This window comes from Mesoplodon bidens (assembly GCF_964165515.1).
Source record: "Mesoplodon bidens genome assembly, chromosome: 9".
Taxonomy (NCBI): Eukaryota; Metazoa; Chordata; class Mammalia; order Artiodactyla; family Ziphiidae; genus Mesoplodon; species Mesoplodon bidens.
In genome coordinates, this window is record NC_138166.1 from 11498385 (window position 1) to 11526062 (window position 27678).

Sequence of the window (27678 nt, forward strand, 5' to 3'; positions counted from 1 at the left end):
TACCGCAAAAAAAAAAAAAAAAATGTATACCATCAAGAAAGCAAAAAGACAACTCACAGGATGGGAAAAAATATTTGTAAATCATATATCTGATAAGGGACTTCTATCAAGAATATATTAAGAACTCTTACAACTTCATTAAAAAAAACCACCTAATTAAAGACTGGGCAAAAAATTTTTTAAACATTTCTCCAAAAAAGATTGCCAACTTGTGCCAATAAGCAGATTAAAAGATGCTCAACATTACTAGTCATCAAGGAAATGCAAATCAAAACAACAACGTGATGTTGCTTCACACCCACTAGCATGGCTATAATAAAAAAAAGATAGACAATAACAAATGTTGGCAAGGATATAGAGAAATTGGAACCCTCATGCATTGCTAGTGGGAAGATAAAATGATCCAGCTGCTTTGGAAAATAACTTGGCAGTTCCTCAAAAAGTTAAGCACAGAGATACCATATAATCCAGCAATTCCACTCTTAGATATATACCCAAAAGAAGTGAAAAAATATGTCCACACAAAAACTTGTACACAATTTCAAAGCAGCACAATCTACAATAGCCAGAAGATGTTAAGAAAACCATCAACTGGGCTTCCCTGGTGGCGCAGTGGTTGAGAGTCCGCCTGCCGATGCAGGGGACACGGGTTTGTGCCCAAGTCCGGGAAGATCCCACGTGCCGCAGAGCGGCTGGGCCCGTGAGCCATGGCCGCTGAGCCTGCGTCCGGAGCCTGTGCTCCGCAGTGGGAGAGGCCTTAGCCGTGAGAGGCCCGCATACCGCAAAACAAACAAACAAACAAAAAAACCCATCAACTGATAAATGGATAAACAGAATGGGGTATATTCATACAATGAAATACTATTAAGCTATACAAAGGAATGAAGTCCTGATTCATGGGACAACATGGACGAACCTTAAAAGCATTATGCTGAGTGAAAGAAGACAGATACAAAGGGCCACAAATTGTACAACTCCGTTTATATGAAATGTCTAGAATAAGCAAATCCATAAAGACACAAAGCAGTGTGGCGGTTGTCAGGGGCTGGGGGGAGGAGGGAAGGTGAGTGACTGCTAAGGGGGATGAGGTTTCTTTTTGTGGTAATTAAAATGTTCAGGAATTAGGTAGTAGCATTGTTTGCATAATTTTGTGAATATGCCAAAAACATGGAATGACACACTTGAAAGGGGTGAATTTTACGGTATTATGAATTATATCTTGATAAAGCTATTATTAACACACACACACACACACACACGAATCACAGGGTCAACCAAGTGCAGCAGACAGCGGACTACACGGGAAGGCACATTCACTGTAAGGGCATCTTTTTTTTTTTTTTTTCTGTATGCGGGCCTCTCACTGTTGTGGCCTCTCCCATTGCGGAGCACAGGCTCCGGACGTGCAGGCTCAGCGGCCATGGCTCATGGGCCCAGCAGCTCTGCGGCATGTGGGATCTTCCCGGACCGGGGCACGAACCCACATCCCCTGCATCGGCAGGCGGACTCTCAACCACTGCGCCACCAGGGAAGCCCTGAAAGGGCATCTTTAAAGACCAGTTATCACATACTCTCCAACTTGCTACTCTTTGTGGAAGTAGCTGAGGAAGTCCTGACTCGTAAAAGTATGGTTTACCCTGAGAATGAGAGCTAGCTTGGTAGAACAGAAAGCCTGGGTAGCAGAGATGGGCAGATCCAGGTTCAACTCCTGACTGCCACTCAGCTGTGTAAGCTCAAGCGAGGTACTTAATTCTTCTCTGCCCCAGTTTGCTCAGCTCTGCAGGATGATAGGATTAAAAGGCTAATACATGCAAAGTACCTGTTAAATAATAGTTGTTCAGTAAGTGATAGCTCTTATTCTTAGTTCTGTCTTGTCAGCATAATTATTAACACTGGTGGCTCTTGCCAGCATTCAGAAACACCTACCATGTGGCTTGGGAATTACCTGGGAATTTCTATTTCCCTAGCTATTTGGTTCTCCAGGCTAGATCAGAGAGTCACACAAGTTTGGATCTATAAGATTTCCTAAAAATCATATGATTCACATATAAATAACAGAGATGGTAAATTAGCTTTAATATATATACAGAGGTCTTACAAATCAATAAGAAAATGATTAAGAGGCCAGTAGAAAACTAAGCAAAGACTATGAAAAAACAAATCATACAAGTACGCAAGTGGATAAGCATTCCTCTTCCAAACATTTATACTATGGAAATAATCATGAGCGCATGCAAAAATTTAGCTACAAGGATATTCATTTATTGACTGCAATATTATTTTTAATAATGATAGGCTAATTTTTCTTTAATTTGTTGTTGGTGTATATTTTCCACAATGATCCTGTACCACTTTTACATCAAGAAAAAAATTCTTTTAATAAATTTACTCATAAAGGCCCCAAACCCTCCACGAATGGCCACTCAGTGTGCCCAGCCTAGAGCATTCAGCTCCTCAGCTGGCAGACGATCCCCTCTGCCACCTTCCAGTCCCTTCCTCCTGCAGCCCAGAGGGCGTCCTCAGGGCCAGTTTGCTGCTTCCTGCTCCTCTGCGGCTCCTCCCCCTGCACTAATCATCCGCTCAGAGAATCACGTGATCTCTCAGCACCTCCATTCCCCCACCTGCAGGCCTGCCGCCCCTCCAGCCCCCAGAGCCCAGCACTACAGAGAAACGCTCTGCTGAAGTTGGTGGCACCATTATTACCAGTCTACTGTCAGCCTCTACAGAGCCTGGCGGTGTGTGATCCCGCTTCCCTGCCAAAGAGGGGGGAGCCTCCCCGACACACCAGCACTGCCCAGAGGCCTGTCTCCACCTGGTGACGTGCAGGTAGGAGCAGAGGGCCCTGCAGAGAGGAGGCAGCTGAGCCAGACCCCTCTGACCCACCTGAGACACGCCGCCAAGTTTTAAGGGCAAGAGGGCAAGGCTGGGGCTTCCCTGGTGGCGCAGTGGTTGAGAGTCCGCCTGCCGATGCAGGGGACACGGGTTCGTGCCCCGGTCCGGGAAGATCCCACATGCTGCGGAGTGGCTGGGCCTGTGAGCCATGGCTGCTGAGCCTGCGCGTCCGGAGCCTGTGCTCCACAACGGGAGAGGCCACAGCAGTGAGAGGTCCGCGTACCGCAAAAAAAAAAAAAAAATTAGGTCAAGGCTGCTTGTCCCCCAGAATCTCCACCAAGCACTGGGGTCAGGAGCCCGCTGGGAGAGGCGCTGGTCTGTGGGTCACAGGAAGCAGCCTCTCCCACTGGGTGGGGGCGCTCTGCGGTTCTCAGCCCTGCTGAGGTGTGCGGTCGTTTGCCTGCTCTCGTCACGGTCCCCTCCTCCCGAAAGTGCTGCATGCACATTTTCTCCCTAAGTGAGGCTGACACACACACTGGTTCCCGGAGGATGTTCAGGTCCCAGGATACCAGTGAGCGCTCCGGAGTCTGCGGTCACTTCCCCTCACACCTTCCCTTCTAAACTTGCAAGGAGACCAAACCTAGCCACTCCTTCCTCCTCTCTGCCCCTGCTATTCTCGACACTTTAAACTGAGTCATCCTGACCGAGAAGGCAAATTCACACATACTTTCACATGCTGGGGCTACACCAAGAGCTTTCAATGTTTTGTAAACTTTCATGCTTTATCTCAAAAATTAATGGAAATTTTGCTGTATATTCTATGTTTGCCCTACTATATTTCATTAATTCTAAGCTGTCCTTTCCCCCCACACACTGTAACATCTTTAAAATTCGGGTGGATTCTTAGCATCTATAGTGGCTGTAGTTTAAGTGGCAGGTTTTTTTTTTCCCCTATGAAATATAATGATAAAAAAGTAATACTTTCCCCTAGCAATCTTGGAGTAGAACTGATGTTCTGAAAGATCTGTCAGGTTTGCACACTGCCGGCTCCTTGCTTAGGGCCCCACTTCAAGGGCCATTTCTAGATGGTGTTTCCGTATGCTATGAAGTCCAGCAGCATCCAGAACACAGCCCCCTGCCAAGCTATGTGCCTCATTCTGAACAACGCCCCGCAGCCCCTACTCTCGGAAATACTCAATGGCAACAGAAGGAGATGTTTACTGAGCATTTATGACGGGCTGTGAGTTGAGCTCAGTGCTGCAAGTTCCCTTCATTCAATCTTCCCAACAACCCTATGAGGTTCCTGTAATCATCCCATTTTACAGATGGGAAAATGAGGCTCTGAGGGATGATGTGACTTCTCAGGACTGCACCGAACCCAGGTCTCACTCCAGAGGCCTAGCACTGACCCCTAAGCTTCCAGATATGCAGTCACAGAACAAACATGGGACTTTTGCTGTTGAACATTCCAGAACCACTCGGGACCCACGTGGCCTGCCCTCATCGGCCTGCAGAAGAGCCCCTCTCAGGGCCTCCCCTCCTGGCTCGCCAGTCTCTGTACACGCCCTCCCCAGGAGCCCTGGTGGGCAGGGTGACCTGGGGGACCAGATAAAGTCGGTGCCCAGAGAGAAGGAAAGTCGCTACTGAAAGAGGCAGAAAGTGGGTCTCGGCCCGCAGACACTTCAGTTCTTCCTCCTTCCTGTTGCCGCCTTCCTACTAACCCATCTCTCCACCTAGAAGCTTCCAAACTTACCTTCTCACAATACCTTCCTCCCTTCGCTCTCAAATTCTGGCCCATTTTTGCTCACCCTACAATTCCTGCACAACCCAGCAGTTAACTGTGGAAACTGCCAGACTTCTTAGACCCGCCCCCTCTGCCAGGCAGCAGTGACAGCTGCCATTTCCTGACTGTCAACCGTATGCCAGCTCTTGAGTTATCCCTAACCCTCCTTAGGACCAAGACTATAGCCTTAAATGAGCAAGCTGAGGCACAGAGAGGTAAGGTTAACTTGCCCAAAGTCACACAGCAAGCAGGTGGTGAGGCCAAGATGTAATCTAAGATCTCCCTGCAAAGTCTGTTCTTCCTTCTCCACCAACAAGGTCCTCTACCAGTATCAACTAAACGCAGGCCTGAGATTCAAAGGTGGCTTCTTTATCTAGCACACCGCGTTATCTGTCTCCCTCTGTATCTCTGTCTGTCTCCAGGTAAAAAGCCTGCATACAAATGTCAATAGGGCTAGATTTTAAAGTGTTTCCGCTACGGAGGTGTCTCCCCAGGCTTCCGCCCCATCCCAGGGAGGACTCTTCTTCAAAGGAGATTGAAAAGTGTCACAAACCCTAAGACCACAATTCATCTCTTAAAGCAGCACACACATCACTTGCTTACCTGGATCCCTGTCCCATGTAGCTCGCTCCACGGTTATATCTGGGCATGTGCGTGTCTCCCCCCATGAGCTGTACATTTCTATCAATACCTTTTCCCTTGAAAGGCGGAGGGAGTGCCATATCTTTGAGGGGCTTCTCAGGAAAGCCCCAGAACCCCTCCTGAGGAAAAGAGGGCACAAACAAAATACACCCCCATCCTCCGCAACTCTTCACGCCATTGGAGGGCTTCATACACGACAAGTGAGAATCCCTGTTCTGTATCCGTCCTACACCCTTAGCAGAGGCTCTGCAACAGTGCTGAAGCATTTTATTAAGGAGATTAATAACACTCCACCACCATGTTTGATCTGAAAGAAGGCAGCCGTTGGCTTTAGGCCACTTTGCTCGAGGCACTTCCCCTGTCTCTCCCTCCCGCGGCCTCTGGACTAGCCTCCCTTGTTCTCTGAAGTTCCACCGTGGTCTTGCTCTAGGCTCTGAGCCATCAAGCCTGCTCTCCGGCCCCCATGCCATCCACACCGCACCCCCAGAGGCCGACTGGCTAAGGTCTGAATGTTTGTGACCCCTCAGATTCACATGTTGGAATCCTAACACCCACTGGGGCGGCCTCTGGGAGGTGACTGGCACAGGAGGGCGGAGCCCACATGAGTGAGATTAGGGCTCTTCTAAGAGACCCCACAGAGCTCCCCAGCCCTTCGTCCAGGTGAGGACACAGTGGGAAGCCTGCAAACGGGAAGATGGCCCTCACCAGACCCTGACCCACGCTGGCACCCTGATCTCGGACCTCTGGCCTCCAGAGCGGTCAGAAACGAATGCCTGCTGTTTATAAGCCACCCAGTCTGGTATTTTGTTCTATCGGTCAGGATGGACTCAGACCCCACCCCAAGCCTCTCCCCGCCTCTCCCACCGCACTTTGCTGGCTCTGTGCCCCAGGGACCTTACCATCCTACACCCCTCTCACACATGACGCTCGCCAGGCCCTGCCCCTGCAACTGCCCAAGGTTGTCCTGATTTCGGGCAGAGGGAGACCCAACCCCAGGAATCCTCTGCACTAGCCTCTGCCCAGCAAAGTGCCTCCTCTTTCTTGCCCAGGAAGCAAAAGCAGCGGTGGCCACGTGCAATCTGGCCTCTCAGATTTTCCGCCCTGGCAGGGCTCCTCTGCAGAGTAAAACAGCCTTGGGCAGATGCAGCTGACAGGGTGTCACAGCTCCTCCGACCCCTCAGCTGGCACACCTACACGGGGCCTCCTGCACATGTATTCCTGGCAGCTCTGACAGAGAGATGCACCTGAGCTGAGTTACCTCGGAAGGGCTGAGGAATCATCTCGGACAAAATGATTCTCTCCAGGCCTCCGTCTGACTCCATCTGACACCCACGTCCAGAGCAGCACCAGTCACAATGGCCCAAAGGGGCAAACAGCCCAGTGTCCATCAATGGAAGAATGGACAAACAAATCGTGCTACATATATGCAATGAAATATTATTCAGCCATAAAAAGAAGGAAATTCTGACACATGCTACAGTATGGATGAACCTTGGGGACATGATGCTGTGTGAAATATGCCAGTCACAAAACACAAATACCATATGATTCTGCTTCTCTGCAGTACCTAGAACAGGCAAATTCTTAGAAACAGAAGGTAGGGGAGAGGATGACAGGGCTGAGGAGAGGGGTGAATGGGGAGTTATCGTTTAATGCGGGGGTCCCCAGCCCCCGGGCCGCAGGCTGCTACTGGTCTGAGGCCTGTTAGGAACGGGGCTGCACAGCAGGAGGCGAGCGAGCAGAGCTTCACCTGCCTCTGCCCACCGCTCCCCACGGCTTGCATACCGCCCGGACCACCTCCCCACCCCCCAAGCATGTCTCCACAAAACCGGTCCCTGGTGCCAAAAAGCTTGGGGACCACTGATTTAATGGATACAGAGTTTCTGTTTGGGATGCTGAAAAACTTCTGGAAATAGACAGTGGTGATAGTTGCACAACATTGTGTATATACTTTGTGCCACAGAATTGAACACTTTAAAATGGTTAAAATAGTAAATTTGATGTTAGGCATATTTTTAAAAGTTTAAAAATTAAATGTGAATTCTCTGGTGGTCCAGTGGTTTGGACTCTGGGCTTCCACTGCAGGGGGCCCGGGTTCAATCCCTGGTCTGGGAACTAATAAGATCATGCATGCCGTGCTGCGTGACTGAAAAAAAAAAAAAGCATGTAAAAATTAAATGTGCTCTATACTGTGACTTAAAAAAAAAAAAAAAAGGCAACAGCTGCACCTGCCCTTACCTCACTTTGAAAAGATATGAGGATTTATTATACTTCCCATAAGAGCCTGAATCACCAAGAACATGACCCCAGTACAAAATCCCCGGGCACCACACCTCCACAGGGGCCTAACACCTTTGGACACGCGGCCATCTGAGACCCCCCTGGATGAAAGGTGCCACATGAATGTAAACATCCCCTTCTCCCTGCCTTTCCCTCCACCCACAGGCAGCTGGTTTCCCCAGGAAGGCCGGGCAGCCAGGCTCATTCTGGGTCAGCATCAACTACCATCCTGTTATAAATCCTTCCCCACAAAGCACTGGAGACTGGTCCTCTCGCTGTGCCAAGAAGTCTTTTCTAACCATCTGTAATCCATTCAAAGGCACCCGGCAGGAAGTGGTAGCAAGGAAAACCCCTGCACAAGGCAACGGCTGGGACCACCTCGCCTCTCACTCTCGGCCAGCAACAGGAAGTCCTCCTTTCTCGGGACACAGAACATCTGTGGGAGCTCTGAAAGCTGCCGGGCGTCTGTCAGGGCCTAAATGGGCTCGAGACAGATGCATGCAAAATTTGGTCAGAAACGCAGGCTGTATTGAGTTTTTAAATTAGCTCCGAAGAAAACTCATTTGAAAAACCAAAACAAACCCCAGACCCTAAGAAGGGGGAAAAAAAATATGAAAACTAACCTCAAAAATGCTTTCTTCTGATTTCTGCGGACAATTAGACCACAATTTCAAGTAGTTCCAGTCCCTCTCATTGTGGCTCCCCCTCCAATCTGGTGTTGTCAGCTGCTTCTTCCTAACAGTGAGAGCTTCATGTTTTGGCACTACAAGCTGAACCCCTCAAAGCATTTCAATGGTGAACCAGGACTGGCCTGTACAGGCTCACAAGAGCAGATTATTAAATTTTCAGGAATTTGGTGAGCCAATTAAGAAATGATTAAAAATTATATAAGCTAAAATTAAATGTATTATATTTAAAAAATAGAATAAATACTCAAAAGTTACCACTTCTATTCACCTTGCTACATTTTACTATTATCTATGCTTTGAGCAGGGGTTGAGAACTTTTTCTAGAAAGGGCCAGGTAGTAAATATTTTAGGTTCTGAGGGTCTCTGCTCAGCCATTCCACTCTACCATGGTGGTGAGTGCAAAAGTAACCAGAGACAATACATACATTACTCAACATGGCTGTGTTCCAATAAAACGTTATTTTCAAAGCCAGGTGACAAGGATTTCACTGATGGGCCATAGTTTGCCGACTGCTGCTCCTGAAGTTCTTTACATCTGCTCTATCTGCACGGGGGAGGAAATCCTATGTTAAGTGTTCTAATGAACATCTCTTCCCAACTCTGAGTTCAGTGATAGCATACTGATGGCTTGAAATGTGGTGACAGGAGAGCTTACACCACAGAAATCATCAAATGCTACAAATCAGGGCTTGATTTATTATTCGATTACCTAGTTTTAAGAAGGTGACGGAGAAAACTTTAGTAACGCAAATTTAAAAGTATATCATGTCGACAGAGAATACACTGGTGGTTGCCATGGGGGAGGGGGGTGGGAGAGGGATGGACTGGGAGTTGGGGATTAGCACATGCAAACTGGTATATATAGAACGGGTAAACAACAAGGTCCTACTATATAGCACAGGGAACTACAGTCACTATCCTGTGATAAACCATAATGAAAAACAATATGAAAACGAATGCATATATATGTATAGCTGAGTCACTTTGCTGTACAGCAGTAATTAACACAACATTGTAAATCGACTATACTCCAATTTAAAAAAAAAGAAAAAAGGTATATCATGTCAATAGCTGTATTTGAAGAACACACAGAAGTGAGGCCATATTCCCTTGGTAGTACTTGAGAACTATTATCCAATTCAGCAAGGAAGTCACTCTTGTCACCAACAATCAAGCAAAGTTCCCACATACATCTTTGTTCTTTCACTTTCATCTTCCCCACGGACTTAAATGAAAATATCAACCAGCACTTATGTCAGATGGACACTTGTTTGTCAATTTCGACCTTAGCTCAGCCAGGGGCATAAGAATTTGGCAAAAATCAACAAAAGATTTCTGTGAGAATCAACTAATGATATGAAATTTACCATGAAGAGTATTAAATATTGAGTGATATATAAATTGTATGCTAAACAGCCTTTTTTTTTTTTTTTTGCGGTATGTGGGCCTCTCACTGCTGTGGCCTCTCCCGTTGCGGAGCACAGGCTCCGGACGCGCAGGCTCAGCGGCCATGGCTCACGGGCCCAGCCACTCCGCAGCATGTGGGATCCTCCCGGACCAGGGCACGAACCCGCGTCCCCTACATCGGCAGGCGGACTCTCAACCACTGCACCACCAGGGAAGCCCTAAATAGTCTTTTATGAGTAAAATGTATAATAAATCTATACGTGTACATGTGCAAATTTGTTTAGAGAGCGGGTTGTTAAGCATTTACTAGCACAACAACTTCCAGAGCATTAAGACCTAAAAATGTGTGTGTGTGTGTGTGTGTGTGTGTGTGAAAGAGAGACAGACACTGACCCTCCTCCCAGCACAATGAACAGAGACAGCAACAAACATTACCAGACAAAAAAGGCGCCTGTTTCCTCAAAACACCATAAAAAACTAAATTGTGTTGGGGGTATTGAGTGGGTGTGCCACTGGAATATATTACAAACTGTTTCTCTTCAGTACTCATGGCACATCCAGGACTCACCCTAACTCCTTTTTCCAAAAGCGACTGTCTGGGGGAACTCACAGCCCTCACTAGGCCTAGTTCAAGGCCTGGCCATCCATGATGAAGCAGTCATTCATTCATTCATTCACTCACTCATTCCGCAAGCAATAACTTGGCTCCAATTATACACCCCCTTCCCTGTGCTCCAGACAGACCCACAAAGCAAAGAGCCCCTTCCCCCAGGTCAAAGGTCGTGCAGGCAGCAGACTGAAACCTCTTCCTTCCCTGGGCCCCGCTCATTCAAGCCACATTCACAACGTGAATGAATTTCACATTTCAGTCCTGAGTTCCTGGAAGGCAGGGCTGGGGCTATTGCACCTGTGCATCCTACACACTGCCCCACCCAGTGCCTAGGCGGTTGGTCATTTTCTAGTGAATGGGTGATGCAGGAAGCACTGCTCTAGCTTCAGAGCCTGAGAAGCATCACTCATCCTGGTTTGCCATTAACTTCAGCAGTTCACCGGACCCAGGCTGAATGGTGGGCTCCTGCTGGAAGATGGGAGAACGGTTATTTTAAGTGTAATTATCTTCTTCCTTCCCCAAATTAAAGAAGAGGGTCACCTGAGCCTGTGGGAAAACTTTTCTCAATGTTTTTTTTGTGTGTGTGCGGTACGTGGGCCTCTCACTGTTGTGGCCTCTCCCGTTGCGGAGCACAGGCTCCGGACGTGCAGGCTCAGCGGCCATGGCTCATGGGCCCAGCCGTTCCGCGGCATGTGGGGTCCTCCCGGACCGGGGCACGAACCTGTGTCCCCTGCATCAGCAGGCGGACTCTCAACCACTGTGCCACCAGGGAAGCCCCATTTCTCAATATTTTTAAACTCATACTCTACCAACCAAGATGTGGTCATACTTTGCTTCCGAGCTTTGCATACAAAGCTCACTCTAGCTATCTAGAATTTCCCAACGATTATGGGTTTTCACACTATACCTGCATCTTACTGAAATATGCCCAGTCCTCGCCGTCACCCTCCCTAGTTCAAACCATGGGTGTTCAACTCTTTACTCTGAAAACTGGTAATTAGAGGGGGAAATGTAACTCTGCCTTTTTAGGAGGAACTTAATAGTTCATCCCTGTTGATGAGAAAGAGGTCTTTGTAGATGAATGCCAGCCAGTAAATGTAGATCAGAATGACAGAACTTTTTGTTTTTTTTTGGCTGCACCACGTGGCTTGTGGGGTCTTAGTTCCCCGACCAGGGATTGAACCTGCACCCTCGGCAGTGAAAGCAAGGAGTCCTAACTGCTGCACTGCCAGGAAATTCCCAGAATGACAGAATTTGAAAATGACCATTCCACGACCCCCAAAGAAATAAATGATCCAGCAAGGATCATCAATGGAGGCTAAGATGATTCCAAGAAATTTCTTTCTGGGGAACACAGTTCTCACTCAGTGCCAGAGCATAACCCACAGAATGGCATGCTAATTGCAGAAGGAAAACATATCTTTGCAGTAGAGGGGTGGTCACCACCTTTCCAAGTGATCCATACCTAATAATGGGACCCGACATCATGTGCTCCTGATGAGATGTTTAACGAAGCCCTCAGAATCACCTGGACGTATTCTTTCTGAAATATCGAGCCTGAATCTGAGACTTCAGCTCTTAACTTCCAGTATGGAGGGAAAACAGGGCATAGAAAAAGACGGTAAATGACACCACGAGGAAGTGATCAGACAGATCAGAATGGGAAGCAATTTAAACAGCAATGTTTTATATATGTATATACAGAAATATATACATATGCATATATTGTATATGTCTATACATATACACACACACATCCATGGGGGCACTCTTCTAGATTTAAAGTGACTAAACAGACATAAAAACCAAATGGAATGCATGAACCTTGATGGGATCCTGGATACATATTTAAAAAACATCTACGTAAAAAAGCAGCTATAAACTTTTTGAAGGGGGCGGGAACAGACAATGGGGGAAATTTGAATACAAACCGAATAGTAGATGCTATTAGGGGATTACCACTAGCTTTCTAAGTGTGATACTGGTATTATGATTATGTTGGAGAATGCTTTTATTTTTAGGAGATGCATGCTGAAGTATTTAGAGGTGAAGTGTCACGCTGTCTGTGACTAACTTCAAAATGGTTCAGCAAAAACACACATACATATTTATATAAGGTGAGGCTCTGAGAACTTAAGTGAGTAGCTCAAGGTTACACAATCAAGATGTGTCGAAATGATAAATATTTAGAGGTGAAGTGGCATGATGTCTACAACTGATCTTCAAAGGATACAGAAATAAATATCTTTATAAGAAATCAGATAAAATGTGAACTGATTTTTAACTCTAAGGGGTGCATATAGGAGTGACCGTGGTACTATTATTTCAACTTTTTTTATACATGGGAAAATTTTTAATTTTAACATTAAGATGGTGGGGCAAAAAAGAAACAAGGCTGCAGGGGGTTGGGTTTATCAGCAAATCCGAATCGAGAAACTTCAGGCTGCTCAAAGGTGTCTGTGACGCTGGGCCCAAACTACAGTGCTCTTGCACTGCATTTTCACCACTGATGTAGGAACTCACAGAGGATCCTGGGGCTGCAACACCCTACGCTGAACTGGGCCTTTTTGCATGGTGGCTCCAAATAGTCACCTTAACAGAAACTTCAGGAGGCCTGCCAGTTCTTGGAATCTCAACAACTTCAAAAAATCAGGTGCTAAATCAAAGAAACTCACAGGTCATCTCCAGACTGCTTTTAAAAATGAAAATATAAATGTACAGTTGTTTAGAGGATATGGAGTTTCAGTTTTACGAGATGAAAAGAATTCTGGAGATTAGTTGCACGACAATGTGAAAGTACTTAACACTTCTGAACTGTAGCCTTAAAAAGGGTTAAGACGGTAAATTTTATGTTATTTGTATTTTACCACATTAAAAAGAAAAAAAAAAAGAAATAAAAATACAGGTCTCACAAGACATGTACCTGAAAACCAAACTGTATGTCTAGCTGAATTGTAACACTCTTATTAGTTGAAAATAAGTCAGGAAAGAAAAAGGGATGACGTGGTCCCTCCTCCCGTCCCCCCAAATCCACAAGATTATAATGCAGTTGTGAAAATAATACATCAGGTGAGCAATGGAATGGCCAGGAAGTGTACGATGTAGGGACCAAAGTGCATGATGGGTACGGCCAGCAGCGTGGGGTACACAGGAGGTACGGGATGCATGCAGCCTGAGAAGCTGGGGAAGCTCCCGCAGAGTGTTTGGGGCTTGGGCCCTGCAGAACGAGAGAAAGGCAAAGACTAAAGACGGGCACGGGGCTCGTAAGGGGCAAACCGCCTGTCAGGATTTTAAGGGACTGAGGCACAGGGGACCTGGAACACTGCATTAACTGTGGTCAATGGGGAAGTGATGATGGGTTTTCATTCAGGAACAACCTGATAAAATGTGACTTTTCGGGAGATTAATTTTGAATTGGTATGCTGGGAAGACAGAGACAGGGAGGCCAATTAAGCAGCTATTATAAAAACCTAGGTTGGCTATGAGGTGGGCTAGCCTGGGATGGGGGCTCGGGGCCAGGAGGGATGGGAGAGAGGCAGGGGACTGCTCTTACGGGGAGAGGGGGAGGGGAGGAGGGAGGGAGGGAGGGTCTTTCTCGAGCTACTGGCTAAGGGAAGATACAAAGAAGGCTCTGCACTTGCACTGGGTCTGGGGGGGGACTGGGGGTGCAGTAAGGATGCCTGTGAGGGGCTGTCCAATGCAGTAGGCCAGAGGCATGAGCAAGGAGAAGGGTGGGCTGCCACAGAGCAAACCCTGGAGGGAAGGGGGGAGCTGGGAGGGGCTGGCTGGAGAGGCATAAAAGTGGGCATCACCGGGCTTCGCTGGTGGCGCAGTGGTTGAGAATCTACCTGCTAATGCAGGCGACACGGGTCCGAGCCCTGGTCTGGGAGGATCCCACATGCCACGGAGCAACTAGGCCCATGAGCCACAGCTACTGAGCCTGCGCGTCTGGAGCCTATGCTCCACAACGAGGGAGGCCGCGATAGTGAGAGGACCGCGCACCGCGATGAAGAGTGGCCCCCGCTTGCCACCACTAGAGAAAGCCCTCGCACAGAAACGAAGACCCAACACAGCCAAAATAAATAAATTAATTAAAAGTGGGCATCACCAAAACTTTGGAAAAGAAAATAAGGTGTTCAAAAAGCTCAAGGGCAGTCTACTATCTAATGAAATCCCCAATAATTTCGTTTGGAAAGCAAACAGCCCCCTAATCGGTCCAAGGCTGGATTATTCTATATTGGGTTTGCACAGAACAGAGCCATCTCTCTTTTCAAAGGTCTTCTGCCGTTACGTGTTTGGTCTGAGCCTCTGAAAGTGGCAGGGCTCACTTGAGTGCATTTGCCCTGCTTCTGCAGAAGACGGTGAGAAAGGACACAACGGTCAAGGTCAAGGGTGTAGTGCCAAGGAACAGAAGCCTGGAGTCTGGGGACGAGGCTCACAGGGTGGCCGAATGGAGCCAAGCTCACCCAAACGTGGCCGGCTTCACTTTCCCAGTGCTCCCCTTTCTTCCTGACAGTCTACGGCAGATTCCGTCACGTGGGAAAGGTGTTCCAGCCCACGAGCTCTGGGCCTCTACAGGAGGATCAAAACACCGGCCAGCAGACCAAGCGACTAGGGCCCATCAAAGGTCACCTGAAACCCCACACTGATGAGGGAACTGAGTAGGAGGGACAGCGTTGAAGAGGAAACACATGTCGAGGGCTCCCCTCATCTCTAAAACCACTGAGACAGGGCTTCCCTGGTGGCGCAGTGGCTGGGAGTCCGCCTGCTGATGCAGGGGACACGGGTTCGTGCCCCGGTCCGGGAAGATCCCACATGCCGCAGAGTGGCTGGGCCCGTGAGCCATGGCCGCTGAGCCTGCGCGTCCGGAGCCTGTGCTCCGCAGCGGGAGAGGCCACAACAGTGAGAGGCCTGCGTACCGCAAAAACAAAACAAAACAAACACTGAGACAGAGAGAGAGAGAGAGAGATCTTCATCCAGTTCCTTGAGGATCAGCCAGGTCCCCACGTACAAAATGCTAAGTACCCTAGGGAGTAGGTGAAATCCAGAGTCACGGACCTGAACATCACCACGTCGCCCTACCCTCATGTGGAAGATGCATTCTGTGCCTCTCTCAGCCAGTCCAGTCACAGACTCTTCTTTGTCACTGCCCCTCAGAGCCAGTCACAACTAGGGTATCTCTGTGGCTGAAGAAGGCAAAGGTCTTTCACACCCACTTAGCAGGCGCATTGCCCATCAATAGGTCACCTCTAACCGGAGGGTATTGAAAAGGAATCTCCGTTCCATCATCCAGAGGAGCACACCCTTCATGAAATCACTAACAATCCCACTGCCAAGAGGGAAACTAAAAAGCGGCCTAGAAGATGTTCAAAAGGGGGAAAAAAAAAGAGAAATCATCACTGTAGATAGATGCCCCTGGAGTTGCTTGGCAACCATCTCTGCTAACACCTTCTCCCAAAAAGGAACAGTTTAAGTCAGCTCCTGAGATTTCCCTGAGGCCAGGGCTCTGACCACAGAGGCCCCAGAGCTGGGGCCTGGGGATGAGAAAGCATTTCACTGAGGGGGAGACCTGGGGCCCCATCAGCAGGCCACAGGCTTACACACATGAGGGGGAAGAAAACTATAACCATTTTGCTTAAAGAACATGCTCTTTGAGGCAAGGCTGGTACTAGGGTGAGGTGAGTGAGGTGCTCAGGGTGCAGCATTTAAGGAGGCCCTCGCTCTGCATTTGCAGGAGCCTGTGTGTGCATCTTTAAATGTGTGTTCTGGGGGCCCCGCCGGCCTCCCCTTAGTCCTAGCCCTGCTCCTAGGGCAATATTATGACACGGTGCTTAAGAGTACTGCCTCTGGAATCAGCCTGCCTCTGGGTTCAAAGCCCAGCTCTTCTCCTTCCCTGCTGTATCACCTTGGGTAAATCACTTCACCTCGCTGAGACTCAGTTTCCTACTCTCTAAAATGAGGCTGATACAGGAATTGCCTTATAGAGTGTCATGAGGGTTAAGTGAGAAAAATGCACATTTGGCTCTAAGTCTGGCACCTTCTCAATGCCCAGTAAACGGCAGCTAGGATTGTTATTTTTAAAAACACATAATAATAATAAAAATAAGAAGAAGAAGAAATTTTTAAAAACATATAAGCAGAACCCCTTAAACTGGACCTACGGGATCCAAGTGTCTGGGAGTGGTCCTGGTGCCTCGGCCTTTAAAGAGCTTCGCAAAGGATTCCCAAGGTGGGCAGGGTCGAGAGCCACTTCCTGTAACCAAAGTTCAGTAAACATCAGAGCCATCTAGGGAGCGTGTTCAAATGCACATTCTTGTGTTCCACTCTGAGTGCTTCTGATTCAGTGTCACTGCAGCCTGGGATGCTAAGTACCTAGGGGATTTCAACACAGGGTCCCCCAAATGACCACACTTTGGAAAACACTGAACCTGACTTGCCCTTGAAAACTCACAGCACAGGGACATGGGTCCAACTCTTCTTGTTTTTCTTCCTGGCATCCTTAAAGCATGAGGGACAAAATATTGACCAAAGATGCCTAGTGAGTCAAGGCACACTCCTGGAGCAGTAAGGATGCCGTCTGTCCCCTGGAAGTGGCAGCTCGGCTAAGGCACGGAAGAGGACCCAAGTGCCTGGTCAAAGCGACGGTCATCATAAGAGAAGCTTACATCATTGAGTACCTACTGTATGCCACATAGCACCTCATGTGGTTTCACATCGACCCTGAGAGCCGCTATTATTCCTATTCCGAAAATGAGGAAATTGAGGCTCAGAAAAGTTATCCTATTACACAGCTACTAAGTGGCTGAGTCCAGATTTAAATAATGCTCCATGAACCTTCTAAGCCTGCAATGCCAATGCACTTTGGTGATAAAATATACATAACATAAACATGTACCGTTTTAGCCATTTTTACATGTTCAGTTCACTGTCGCCGCCATCTAACTCCAGAACGTTTTCATCTTTCCCAGCTGGAACTCTGTACCCATTAAACACAAATTCTCCACTTGCCCCCTCCCGCAGTCCCTGGCAACCCCCATTCTACTCTCTGTCTCAATGAATATAACTCCCCTAGGAACCTCATAGAAGTGAAATCATATCGTATTTGTCTTTTTGTGGCCACTATGCTCTGAAAAAGAGCTAGATACCACCTTGGTCTGATCCAACCAAACTAGGAATGTGTCTCAACCATCTTCCATACCCTGGTCAGTGTCATCACTTTGGATGTCCTGTCTCCCCACCCCCAACCCAGGACTCCATGACCTATTGGTGTATTGCGGCAGGGTCACAGAGCTCTCCTGCTCCCACAGTCCCCCAGCCAAAGGGGTCCTTGAACTGTTAATGTTCAGAGAACCGCAACTGGCGTCACAGAACAGGTACACTGATGACTGCTTCTATGTTCAAGGAGCCCGTCACTGCGTCACTTTTATCTTCCTGATGTTACTCTGTCCTGCCCTAGACAGTATTTACTTGGTTTCCTTTTTTCTTTAAGCACCTGATCCCTGAAATTGGCAAGTAGAATTGTGTTATGAAACCACAGGTACAAAGACAAAGCATCCACATAAAAACAAAAGCTTTGGGGCTTCCCTGGTGGCGCAGTGGTTGAGAGTCCGCCTGCCGATGCAGGGGACACGGGTTCGGGTCCCGGTCCGGGAAGATCCCACATGCCGCGGAGCAACTGGGCCCGTGAGCCATGGCCGCTGAGCCTGCGCGTCCGGAGCCTGTGCTCCGCAACGGGAGAGGCCACAGCAGTGAGAGGCCCGTGTACCACAAAAAAAAAAAAAAAAAAAAAGCTTTCCCCACAGTGGAATTCCAGCTTGACTTAGAGGCAACTGCGTAGCCAAGTCTAACGCTGGCATGGTCAGGGTCCTCGGCCTCAGCTCACTTGCAGGAAGTGCTTTCCTAGGCTCTCAGCATTAGTTCAAGGGCCTCAGGGTCCAAATCCAAGTCCATTTGGCTGATGTGGCCAATCTGAGCTCTGCCACAGGAGAGAGAGCCAGCCAACCAGCATGAGCTGGGAACCCAACCTCGGCAGAAGGTCGCACCAAGAATTTTAGGAGAGAGAGAGACACACGGAAGTCAATCCTTGACATTCAGTTTCGACAATTCAGAAAAAGGTCAACCCACCGGCCAACCCTCTCCCTCTCCATCAGAGCCACCTTTGATTGCTGCGGTCATGATTGGACTCCCAGTGGTCAAGCCCTGGAGATGCCCCCATGGTCCCCGCGAGGCAAGACTGGCGTCGGGGCTCCCAAGAAGTGACCCACACACTGGGGGGTGGGTGTGGATGTCCCTGCGGCCCTCTGCAAGGAGAGGGGCAGCCTCTCCTCAAGGGTGCTGCCGGCCTGGGGCAGGGGCACGCAGTCATGTGTAGCTGCTCCTCTGACCTTTCTAAAGCCATCTGTCTGGCTCTCTGTGGCACAGGGGTGTGCTTCAGCCTCACCCCTGTGTTCTAGGATCTTCTCCAGTGGTGTCTTGTCCATGAATAGTTGGTAGTAGTTCTTGTGAGGAGGGGCAAAGTCGGGAACGACCTATGTCACCATCTCGGTGATGTCACTTCTACTGCAGTCACTAAATGATCCTAGTTTCCAGACATGAACACTGGGCCACCTCAGAGGATGGGGTCCTTGGATAAAAGGGATTTGATTAGGACAGGGTCTCCCTGTGTCTGCTGCTACCATTTTATGTCTACTTCCAAAGGATGTCATGAATGAAGCCAAGCGTCATGAATGAAAGCTTAGCCCAAAGGATATAAACACGATGTACACAGAAAACCAGGCAAAACCCAAATCTGCCTCACTTCCCTAAATCACTTCTGAAGCGGAGATAGCGGGCCTCTGTGAGCCACTGGCTAGAGTGGACGTGGCCTTCCAGGCCTAAATAATGCCTCAGACCACTCGGCACACAGGCCAGAGCCCTCAGGAACCCGATCCTCCTCTGCCCTTCCTATTTTCTAATCCTTAATGTGGAAATCCTGAAACCAGCCGCTTTGCTCTCCATCACGTGGATCCCCATCTCAGACAAATCCCATGGGTAATCAACTGCACAGAACACCAGTTGTATTTCCAGCCTGACTTTAAATATAAACTGAAATCCTTAATGCTTCACCGTGACGCTTTCGACATCAGGGACCCCCGTACAATAAATGCCGTCATTATCCAAATCGGCGCCCTGGGGTCTCCTCCACCCGCAGTGACAGAGGGCTGGGCCACCCGGAATTAGAACCTGAATCTCAGTGCCGTCACCATTTACTACAGAATGGACACAAAGGTTTGGAGGGGTCGTCTCGGAAACCTTTGGAGGAGAACTCCGTGAGGGATGGAGTCTTCTCTCTTTAGATGCTCCCAAAGGTGGCACCGTGCGGGGGACAGTCACAGCTCCACGCTTGCCTGCTAAGTATTCAGTAAGGCTGCCTCACCGGGAACTTAGGCCTAAGAAACAGAAAGATGGTAGCAGAATATTGTTGAGTCTATTTTTCTTGTGTTCTTAGCCTTTCCGGCCTCACCTTACACCACTGATTCTCTATCAGGGTGATCTGGTACGCTGCCACCCCATCCCCAGGACCGTGGGCAATGTCTGGAGACATTTTTGGTTTTTTCAATTCAAGGGAGGGGTAGGTGCCACTGGAATCTAGGGATAGAGGCCAGGGATGCTGCTAAACATCCTACAACACACAGGACAGTCGCCCACCGCAAAGAAGTAGTGTTCCTGCTGAGAAACTTTAGACCACTCTCTGCTTTGCTATCGTCACACCAGCAGCAGACTTTTTAGTTCCTAGAACATTCTATATTCTCTCACTTTGGGCCTGCACACATGTTGTTTCCTTTAACTCCGTCCCACCCAGCGCTGTATACGGATAACTTCCATTCATTCTCCAGGTTTTGGCATAAATAAGATTTCCTCAGGGAGGCGTTCACTGAACCCCTCACCTAAATTAGGCCCCCTGCCATGCTTTCCAACAGTACCCCAATGTTCCCTTTCAGAACACTCACCACGGCCGCCACGACTTTTTTAATGTCTGCCTTGGCTGCTAGGATGGGAGCGCCACAACGCAAGGGCTGCGCTTTTTCACTGCTATCCCCCCAGGCCTAGCCCAGTGCTGTCCCACTGTCTGTCTCAAATGCACGAAAGGGGCCAAGAAAGCAGGAGGGGGTATTAAAAAACTAAGCAAGACACCCAGGGGCTTAAACCATCCTCCCATTAAGCAGGCACCAAAAAGACACTGCAGTAGCTCCTCGTGAACTGATGGGGACCACTCCCTAAGATAAATGGAAAGGGCAAGACACTAGGCAAAACTTATAGGATGCTCTCAGCCGTGGGGGGAAAGCAGGCAGCAAAAACTATCTATGTATCTCCTTGAATGCACATAGATTATCTTGGGAAAGACACACAAGCAACTGGGGACAAGGGTAAAAGGGAGACTTTCTTTTCACTGCATACCCTTCTCAACTTTGTAACACGTGAACATTATTTTTAAAAAAATAAGAAGCATTTAAATGAGATAGAGAGAGGGAAATAGTCTACATTTTCCAGAGATAAAAGCATCATTCATGTAGACTGACACATGATGAGAACCCAGCACAGGGTAACCGTGCCTTCTGAAAGGAGCCAAAGCCACATTTTCTCCACACGAGAACCCAGGCACATGGAAATACTTGTATATATAAAGAGATAGTCATTTTAGAGGCTTTGTATTTTCAAAACTAGATGGTGCTGGAAATCCCCTCCTTCGGCTTTGGTTCTGGCACTCCCCCCCCCCCACCCTCCATCGGCGGGATGCAGCTGTGAAGCTGATTCATTGTTCAAGCCCTTCTCCTCCTTTTCATCTTTCCTCCCTACCACCTTGAGGCCACTCTGTCTCTCATGTCCTTTCATCCCAAGCACTGGGCAAAAGAAGAGAGATGATAATGAAGCGCCAAAGTGAACAAATGTTGCTGCTCGTTAGCAACAGGGGAGGAAGGTAGGCTTAATGGAGAAAGAAGTTGAAATGAACGGCGAAGAGGAGGTTTATCGATATAATCTGTGGACTTGGTGTCTTCCTATCGCCTATTAGCAGAGACAATGGAGTTGTGTGTAGGATGATAAAGGGGAACTGTCCGCAGTTTACTAGAAATCACCACCACTTGTCGCTGGCTTCCCTGGCTTGGATTCTAAGAACCCTCCATTCTTACCAGGTCAGTTGCCAGCTTTACTCCGATTTGCTCCCATCCAGCCATAAACGCAAGACTCCTAGACTTGAGTTGAACACATTCCCATGTTCCGTGCTTCCTCCTGTGGTCCAGCCTGACTCTACCAGCATCTCAGGAGAACAGCAAACTCTCACAGTCACAGCAAGATCTTACTGGCCCCTGAACAGTTTTCAAATTGGAAGCATTCCACAAGTTTACCTACATCAAATCGAAACACCTGGGAACACTGACAGACAAATGCCCGAAGTAATGAGGGTAGGCTTCCAAAAGACCCAGACAACGACCCATTGAGGACTTTCTATGTTCACTGATCAGATTAGACAACTGATCGATTATTTAAAAAATTATTTTTTAGACCTCCTGGTCCCCAGAAAGAACTTTGTAAACCTTTCTCAGCCATAAGCCCCAAAATGCCAAAGTATTTTTCTCTAGCTCTTGATAAAAGTTATCAACGACTACATATCAGCTGTACTCCATTAAAAGCATGGATAGCACAGAAATCAGTTTTTAAAAAATCCTTAGCTTTATAAAAGTATAACACGGTTTACTCTAAAAATGAAATTTCTGATTGAGTATATCTTTTCTGTTTATCACTGATTAGTTAAAAATCCTAGTTGGTTATAATAATAAAATTTTCTAGAACTAGCTTCATTAATACATGATGATGATAATCCTAATAACATCTAAAAAATAATAAAGGCACATATTCATTAAGCACCTACTTTGTGCTAAGCCCTTTGTATTATCTCAGTAAATCCTTACAGCAACCCTGTTATTATCTCCGAACTTGTATAGTCCAGGACACTTACGAGCTATATGCACCTGGTCCTTATTTATGAACTGATGTTCTTAAAAAAAAAAAGTTCAGGTGAGGCAATTAGAAAAGGGAGACATCTTTCTAAATCACAGAGCTTTTCCCCAATTAGCTTGAAAAAAGTCTTCCAATAAATCTATGAAGCTGGAGTGAGAAAATTATTTTAAAAGGTTAGCTAGATGAATGGCCTTGGAATTTTCTATCATAATGGCAGCTCACATATTAGATTAGGCTGATCAGGTTTCTGGGACTCCTCCTCTTAGGAAATCTCAGTGCTTGATGGATCCAAGCTGACTGAGGTCAACCCCCTCTCCACTATGGGGAATACATCACCCTGGGCTTTGGACTAAAACCCTCAGTTTTCTCAGAGTCCTAAAGGCCACATACCATTCACAAACTATTTGCAGCACAATATGCTTTTGTACGAGATGCAGTGAGGTTTGCCACCAAGAGATTATAAAAGGAGAAAATAAACCCAGGATGTAGTAGTGTAAGATATTTTTAATGTGAGGGCTTGCTTTTTTTTTTTAAGTTTCTTCAAAAAACAGCCTGTCTAGTATGACTGCATCTCAAATGTAGGTACATTCAACAGAGAAACTTAGGTTCAGAGGTCTCAAAGGGACCTCAGGAGACTTTTAATCCACTCCCTTACTTTACAAGAAAGAAAACAGGCCCAGACAAGGGAAGTGATATTCCCAAAGTCATATACAGGATTAGGAAGCGGACTTAAAGTCCTCTCCCCTGCTCCCTTCACCACTTCAGGATGCCCTCAACATAACCCCACATGACCACACACAAGCACGGAATTAACAACACCTTCTGAACCCAGGTGATGATCTGGCAAGGTTCAAAAGTATTTGCCAAATTCCTCTTGACCATAATTTTAGCTAACTTTGGACAAAATAATAACATGAATGTGAAGACTTTACTACAGAAATTTCAAAGCATTCAGTTAACATTTCATACTGATATAGGTGGAGAATTGAAGTAGAAAAAGGTTCAAGAAACGCAGAAGGAATTATCTTTCAATAACCAGGTTGTTCAAAATTCTGCAAGTCCTTCCTGTGTCTTCTGAAGCTGTGGCCAGATGGAGGCAGAAGGTAAAATGATTATTTTTTCACTTTCCCAGCCTAATTTTTTTCCCTGAGCTTAGTCTATAAAAAATATCATATCACAATGTTCACAGCAGCATTATTCACGATAGTCAAAAGGTGGAAACAAGCCAAATGTCCATCAACAGACGACGGATAAACAAAACACAGCATGTACATACAATGGAATATTATTCAGTCGTAAAAAGGAATGAAATTCTGATACCCGCTGCCACACGGATGAACAATGAAAGCATGATGTTAAGTGAAAGAAGTTGGACACAAAGGGACACGTATTGCAAATATATAGTATCTAGAATAGGCGACTTCATAGAGACAGAAAATAGAACAGAGGTTTCCAGGGCTCGACCCTGGGGGAGGGGGACTGGGAAATTATTATACAATGGAGACAGGGTTTCTGGTTGAGATGATGAAAAAGTTCAGGAAATGGATGGTGCTGAGGGTTGTACAACACTGGGAATGTACTTAGTATCACTGAATTGTAGACTTTAAAATGGTTAAAATGGTAAATTTTATGTTATGTTTATTTTACCACAATAAAAAAAGTATCAAAATCTGGATCATATACCTTCATTTCTTAATTGGAGTTCCTAAACTTTATCTATTCATTGCTATTAAAGCACAAATCTCAAGACCTGCCTACTGTTGATGACACCCTGGTCAGTCTATGTATGCTCACATACAGAGAAACACAATCACACCTAGGCCATGTTTTGTCCTGCAGAGATCCATCCACAACCACATATTCATCCTGAGACCTGCCACACGATGGCTCCAACAAGGTCAACAGCAACACTAAGGCAACCAGTGTTTCTGGGGACTTTGGCAACCAAACACCCTGACACCAAGTCTCAGCTCAACCTTTAAACTCCTCACCATGGCGAAGAGATATATAGTTCATATATGTATACGCTATCCATAAAGAAAATTGTGTGCACATGCCAGGAAGACCTCCAGGAATTGCTAACCCAGACCTGCTCCACCAGGCCCACGAACAAAGAGATTTCAGCCCATCCATGGCTATTTGGTGAACTCAGCAATTGCATGTTACACTGAACAGTGGGGGTCCTTAATGCAAATGCATATCATTAGAAGCTAAATCTTTGTACCTTTACAGGAAAACAATATAACAAGCGGGATGTACCACTTGTGACTTCTGAGGAAAGGACAGCTTTACTTTTTTTTTTTCCTTAAAAGAATCTATTTCTCATGAGGCAAAGAGAATCTGAGAATGAGAGTTTTTTGAAACAGAAGCCCAGAGAAGGGTGCAGAATGTGAGTTTTGTGTGTTATAGTCATAATCTATCACGCAGGTCTGAGAGGTGCCAATTCTGGGCCATACCACAACCTTTATTCAACTTTAAAGGTTTTTACAACTTCATCTTCTTTCGTGGAAACCTGTTCATTGCCACTGGTCTGATAACTGAGTCCTGTAAGCGTTTAAAGATGTTAAGAGTTTGTGAAGAAAAACAATCTCCAGTGATACTTCCCAATGCCAACACACATGGACATTGAGCACAAATAAGCTGCCACTTGTAAGAAGGCCACTTGACATCATTCCCTTGTGCATCCTAAAGACACACGTCAAGGTCACACTAAGATATTTAGAAGCAAACATCTTTAGAATGAGGTTTCGTTCCCAAAGTGCTTAATTAGCAGAAACATTACGCTAGAGCGCTGTCCTTGAATATGCATGCATTTGAACCTCCATGTCATTTTTTCTGAAGCACAAATTCTCCTCTCACTGGATGGTCAGGAAATGATTGGGCACAGAAAACCGACTGTCTGAGGTGTGATCCACAAAATGAGTTCCATCTTTCCAAGCAGGTTTCAGCTGCCTACCAGGGTGACACCGCGGTTTATGAGGGAGACCGTTCTTTTGTGTCTAATGGCCTTTTCTCCATTCATTTTGGATGAGCCAGGCTCCTATGGCCTAGTTATGGCTGAACTCTTTCAACACTCTTCTGCCCAACCTCTTCTGCCCCCTTGCACCTCCTCCCACCCCCAATTTCAGCCAACCACGTTTACAAGACACGAGTTAGTAAATCACAATTCAAATGAACCCATCCATTTGTTCAGCAGAAAGTGGCCTCTGGAGTTGCTCCATGTGAAGCCCACAGGTCAGAGTTACATATGGCAGGCTTGCAAACGCGAATAGGCTATGATTTATTTATGACGACCATGTGTGTTTGATGCCCAGTTCCAGTAGGCTGTGGCTTCACTCGCCTGCCTCCGCCTGGGATGACCTAGCTACTCACTGCGTCCCATTTCAGGTACTGTATTTCCATTCCATGCTGGGGAAGCAGAGATGGGTGACCGGCTGGGGGCTGCACACACAGATGCCCCTAACCCTGCTCACCACGTAACAATCTGTGACCAAACACAAAGCGTGCCAAACGTAACTTGCTGCAAAGGTTTGCCACGTACCACGGCTTTCAGGGGAGAGTGGAGAAGTAGCTGCTGGGATGATTAACCACATCGGGTTCATTAAATTGTTGTGTATTTACCCACGAGGAAGGCTGGGGTGCTTGTGAAGGGAGCCCCGCTCCTCATTTCAGCGATTTCCACCCCACACCATTTGGCAATGATGCTCCAAAGGCGAATGGCAGATATGCACCAGAAGGTCCAAATGTGGACTCCAGCTGAAGTGCAGGAAACTTCTGCCGTCAACAACCTCCCCGCCTCTACCCCCCAGTTGTATTTATACTTTGAAAGAAGTTAACACGAAGCAGTAGTCACCTGGGCGTGCTCAATTTTTGACAAGCCTTAGTCACTCTGTACCCAGCAGAACAATTCACATTATAGTCGAAATCCTGTGAAGATTCTGCCACACATGCTAACACTAAGATGCCAGTAGCTCCACTTACCTTCTTTATTAAGCCTCATAACCTCCCTGCTTTTTCCACCCTCTTTTCCAGCCTCTTCTAAATCTACATCTGCAGATGAAAAAGAAAAGGAAAAAAGAAAATAAGGACAAAAAGAGAAAAAAAGGGGGGGAGCCAAAGTCAAGGGGGGGGAGGGAGAGTGTTTATTTGCAAACAGATCGATATAAATACTGGATATGAAAATCTTTCAAACATTGACAATGCAACATTTTCTCCCAAGTCCGTATTTCCATCTACCTGGCCCAGATAGGTACCAAAAAAACTATGCAAGCAGCAACAGAGTAGCCTTTTGAACGGATACACCGTGGGGCTGTGAAAGCCCACCCCGCGGGCTGCCACGGGGAGCGGGCACAGACAGACAGACAGACAGCCCTGGCAGCATGGCCTCTCTCTGTGCATTGATGATCTGTCTCTGTGTGTATTTATTTAGAGAGAGGGAGAAGCATGGAGGACACCGGGGGCCACTCTCTCTCCACACACACACTTTTTCCCAGTGGCTCTAGGTGAATGGAAAGGTTACAGGGTAATAAAAGGAGGAGGAGGCGGTGGGGTTCTTACTGTCGGAGCAGTGTAATTTGGCGGCGTCGATCCAGGAGGACCAGGGTTTGCCCAGAAACGCCTCCGGACTGGGCACTTTGCGATCCAGTGTCGCCATTGCTCTTCCTTCTTGTTGCTTTTTCCCTGTTCCTTCGGCAGCAGCAGCCGAGAGACACGGGATTCGAGAACGCTCCGACGTCATCTTCGGAACGTTCCGACATTGAGTGTTCTGAAAGGGGGAGGGAGGGAGGGAGGGAGGCAGAGGAGGAGGAGAGAGCGAGGAGGAGGAGCCGGCGTTCAGCGCCCGGCCCGGCTCGGCTCGGCTCTCGGCGTCCGCCGCCGCCAGGGGCACCAGAGAGACGCCCCGAGGCCCGGCGCCCGCACGCCCGCCGCCGGGGGCGGGGCCGCGCGCCGGGACTCGAGGCTGCAGCGCCCGGCCCCGGGATGCTACGGCGCCGTGGCCACCGCCGGCACCCGCGAGCCGGGGTCGCAGGGGCTGGGCGTGCGGGCAGGGGTCGGGGATGGCCTGAGAGAGGCGCGACTTGGGGGCCGTGGGAAGGACAGTCTTCCCCGCAGAGTTGCGCTCGAGGACGGAAAGTTTTTGCACGCAGCCCCTCCAGCGCGTCCCTCCCTCGCCGGTGCCTGTCGCCCACGGTGAGGCGCCCCCGCGAGGATCCCCGCCGCTTAGTGGGGGAGGGGCCGAGCAGCCCCCTTCCCCGACGACCACCCCAAGCCAGGGAGGGGACCCTGATGACCTCTCCTCCCAGCCACCTCTCCCTCCACCCTGTCTTCTCTTTCACGGTGGACCTTGGGCCGTGGAGGATTCTGCGGATGCCTTTGGGAGCTGAGACCAGTGGGTAGATGGAAGTGGTTCTAAAAAGCAGGTGAGTTTGGGGCTGCCT

At 47.8% G+C, this 27678-nt stretch overlaps 1 protein-coding gene across 6 annotated transcripts in view; it reads right to left on the bottom strand.

The window, feature by feature from the left end:
- Window positions 1-26978, bottom strand: part of ATXN7L1 (ataxin 7 like 1) — a gene marked incomplete at its 5' end in the record, with an annotated part of 246286 nt that extends 219308 nt beyond the window's left edge. For all 6 annotated transcript variants that reach the window (XM_081243475.1, XM_081243481.1, XM_081243480.1 and 3 more), the window contains 2 exons: window positions 26222-26290; window positions 26798-26978. In XM_081243475.1, the coding sequence (XP_081099601.1) occupies window positions 26222-26290; window positions 26798-26978 (250 nt within the window). The remainder of the gene's footprint in view (window positions 1-26221; window positions 26291-26797) is intronic.
- Between the last annotated feature and the right edge of the window lie 700 nt (window positions 26979-27678).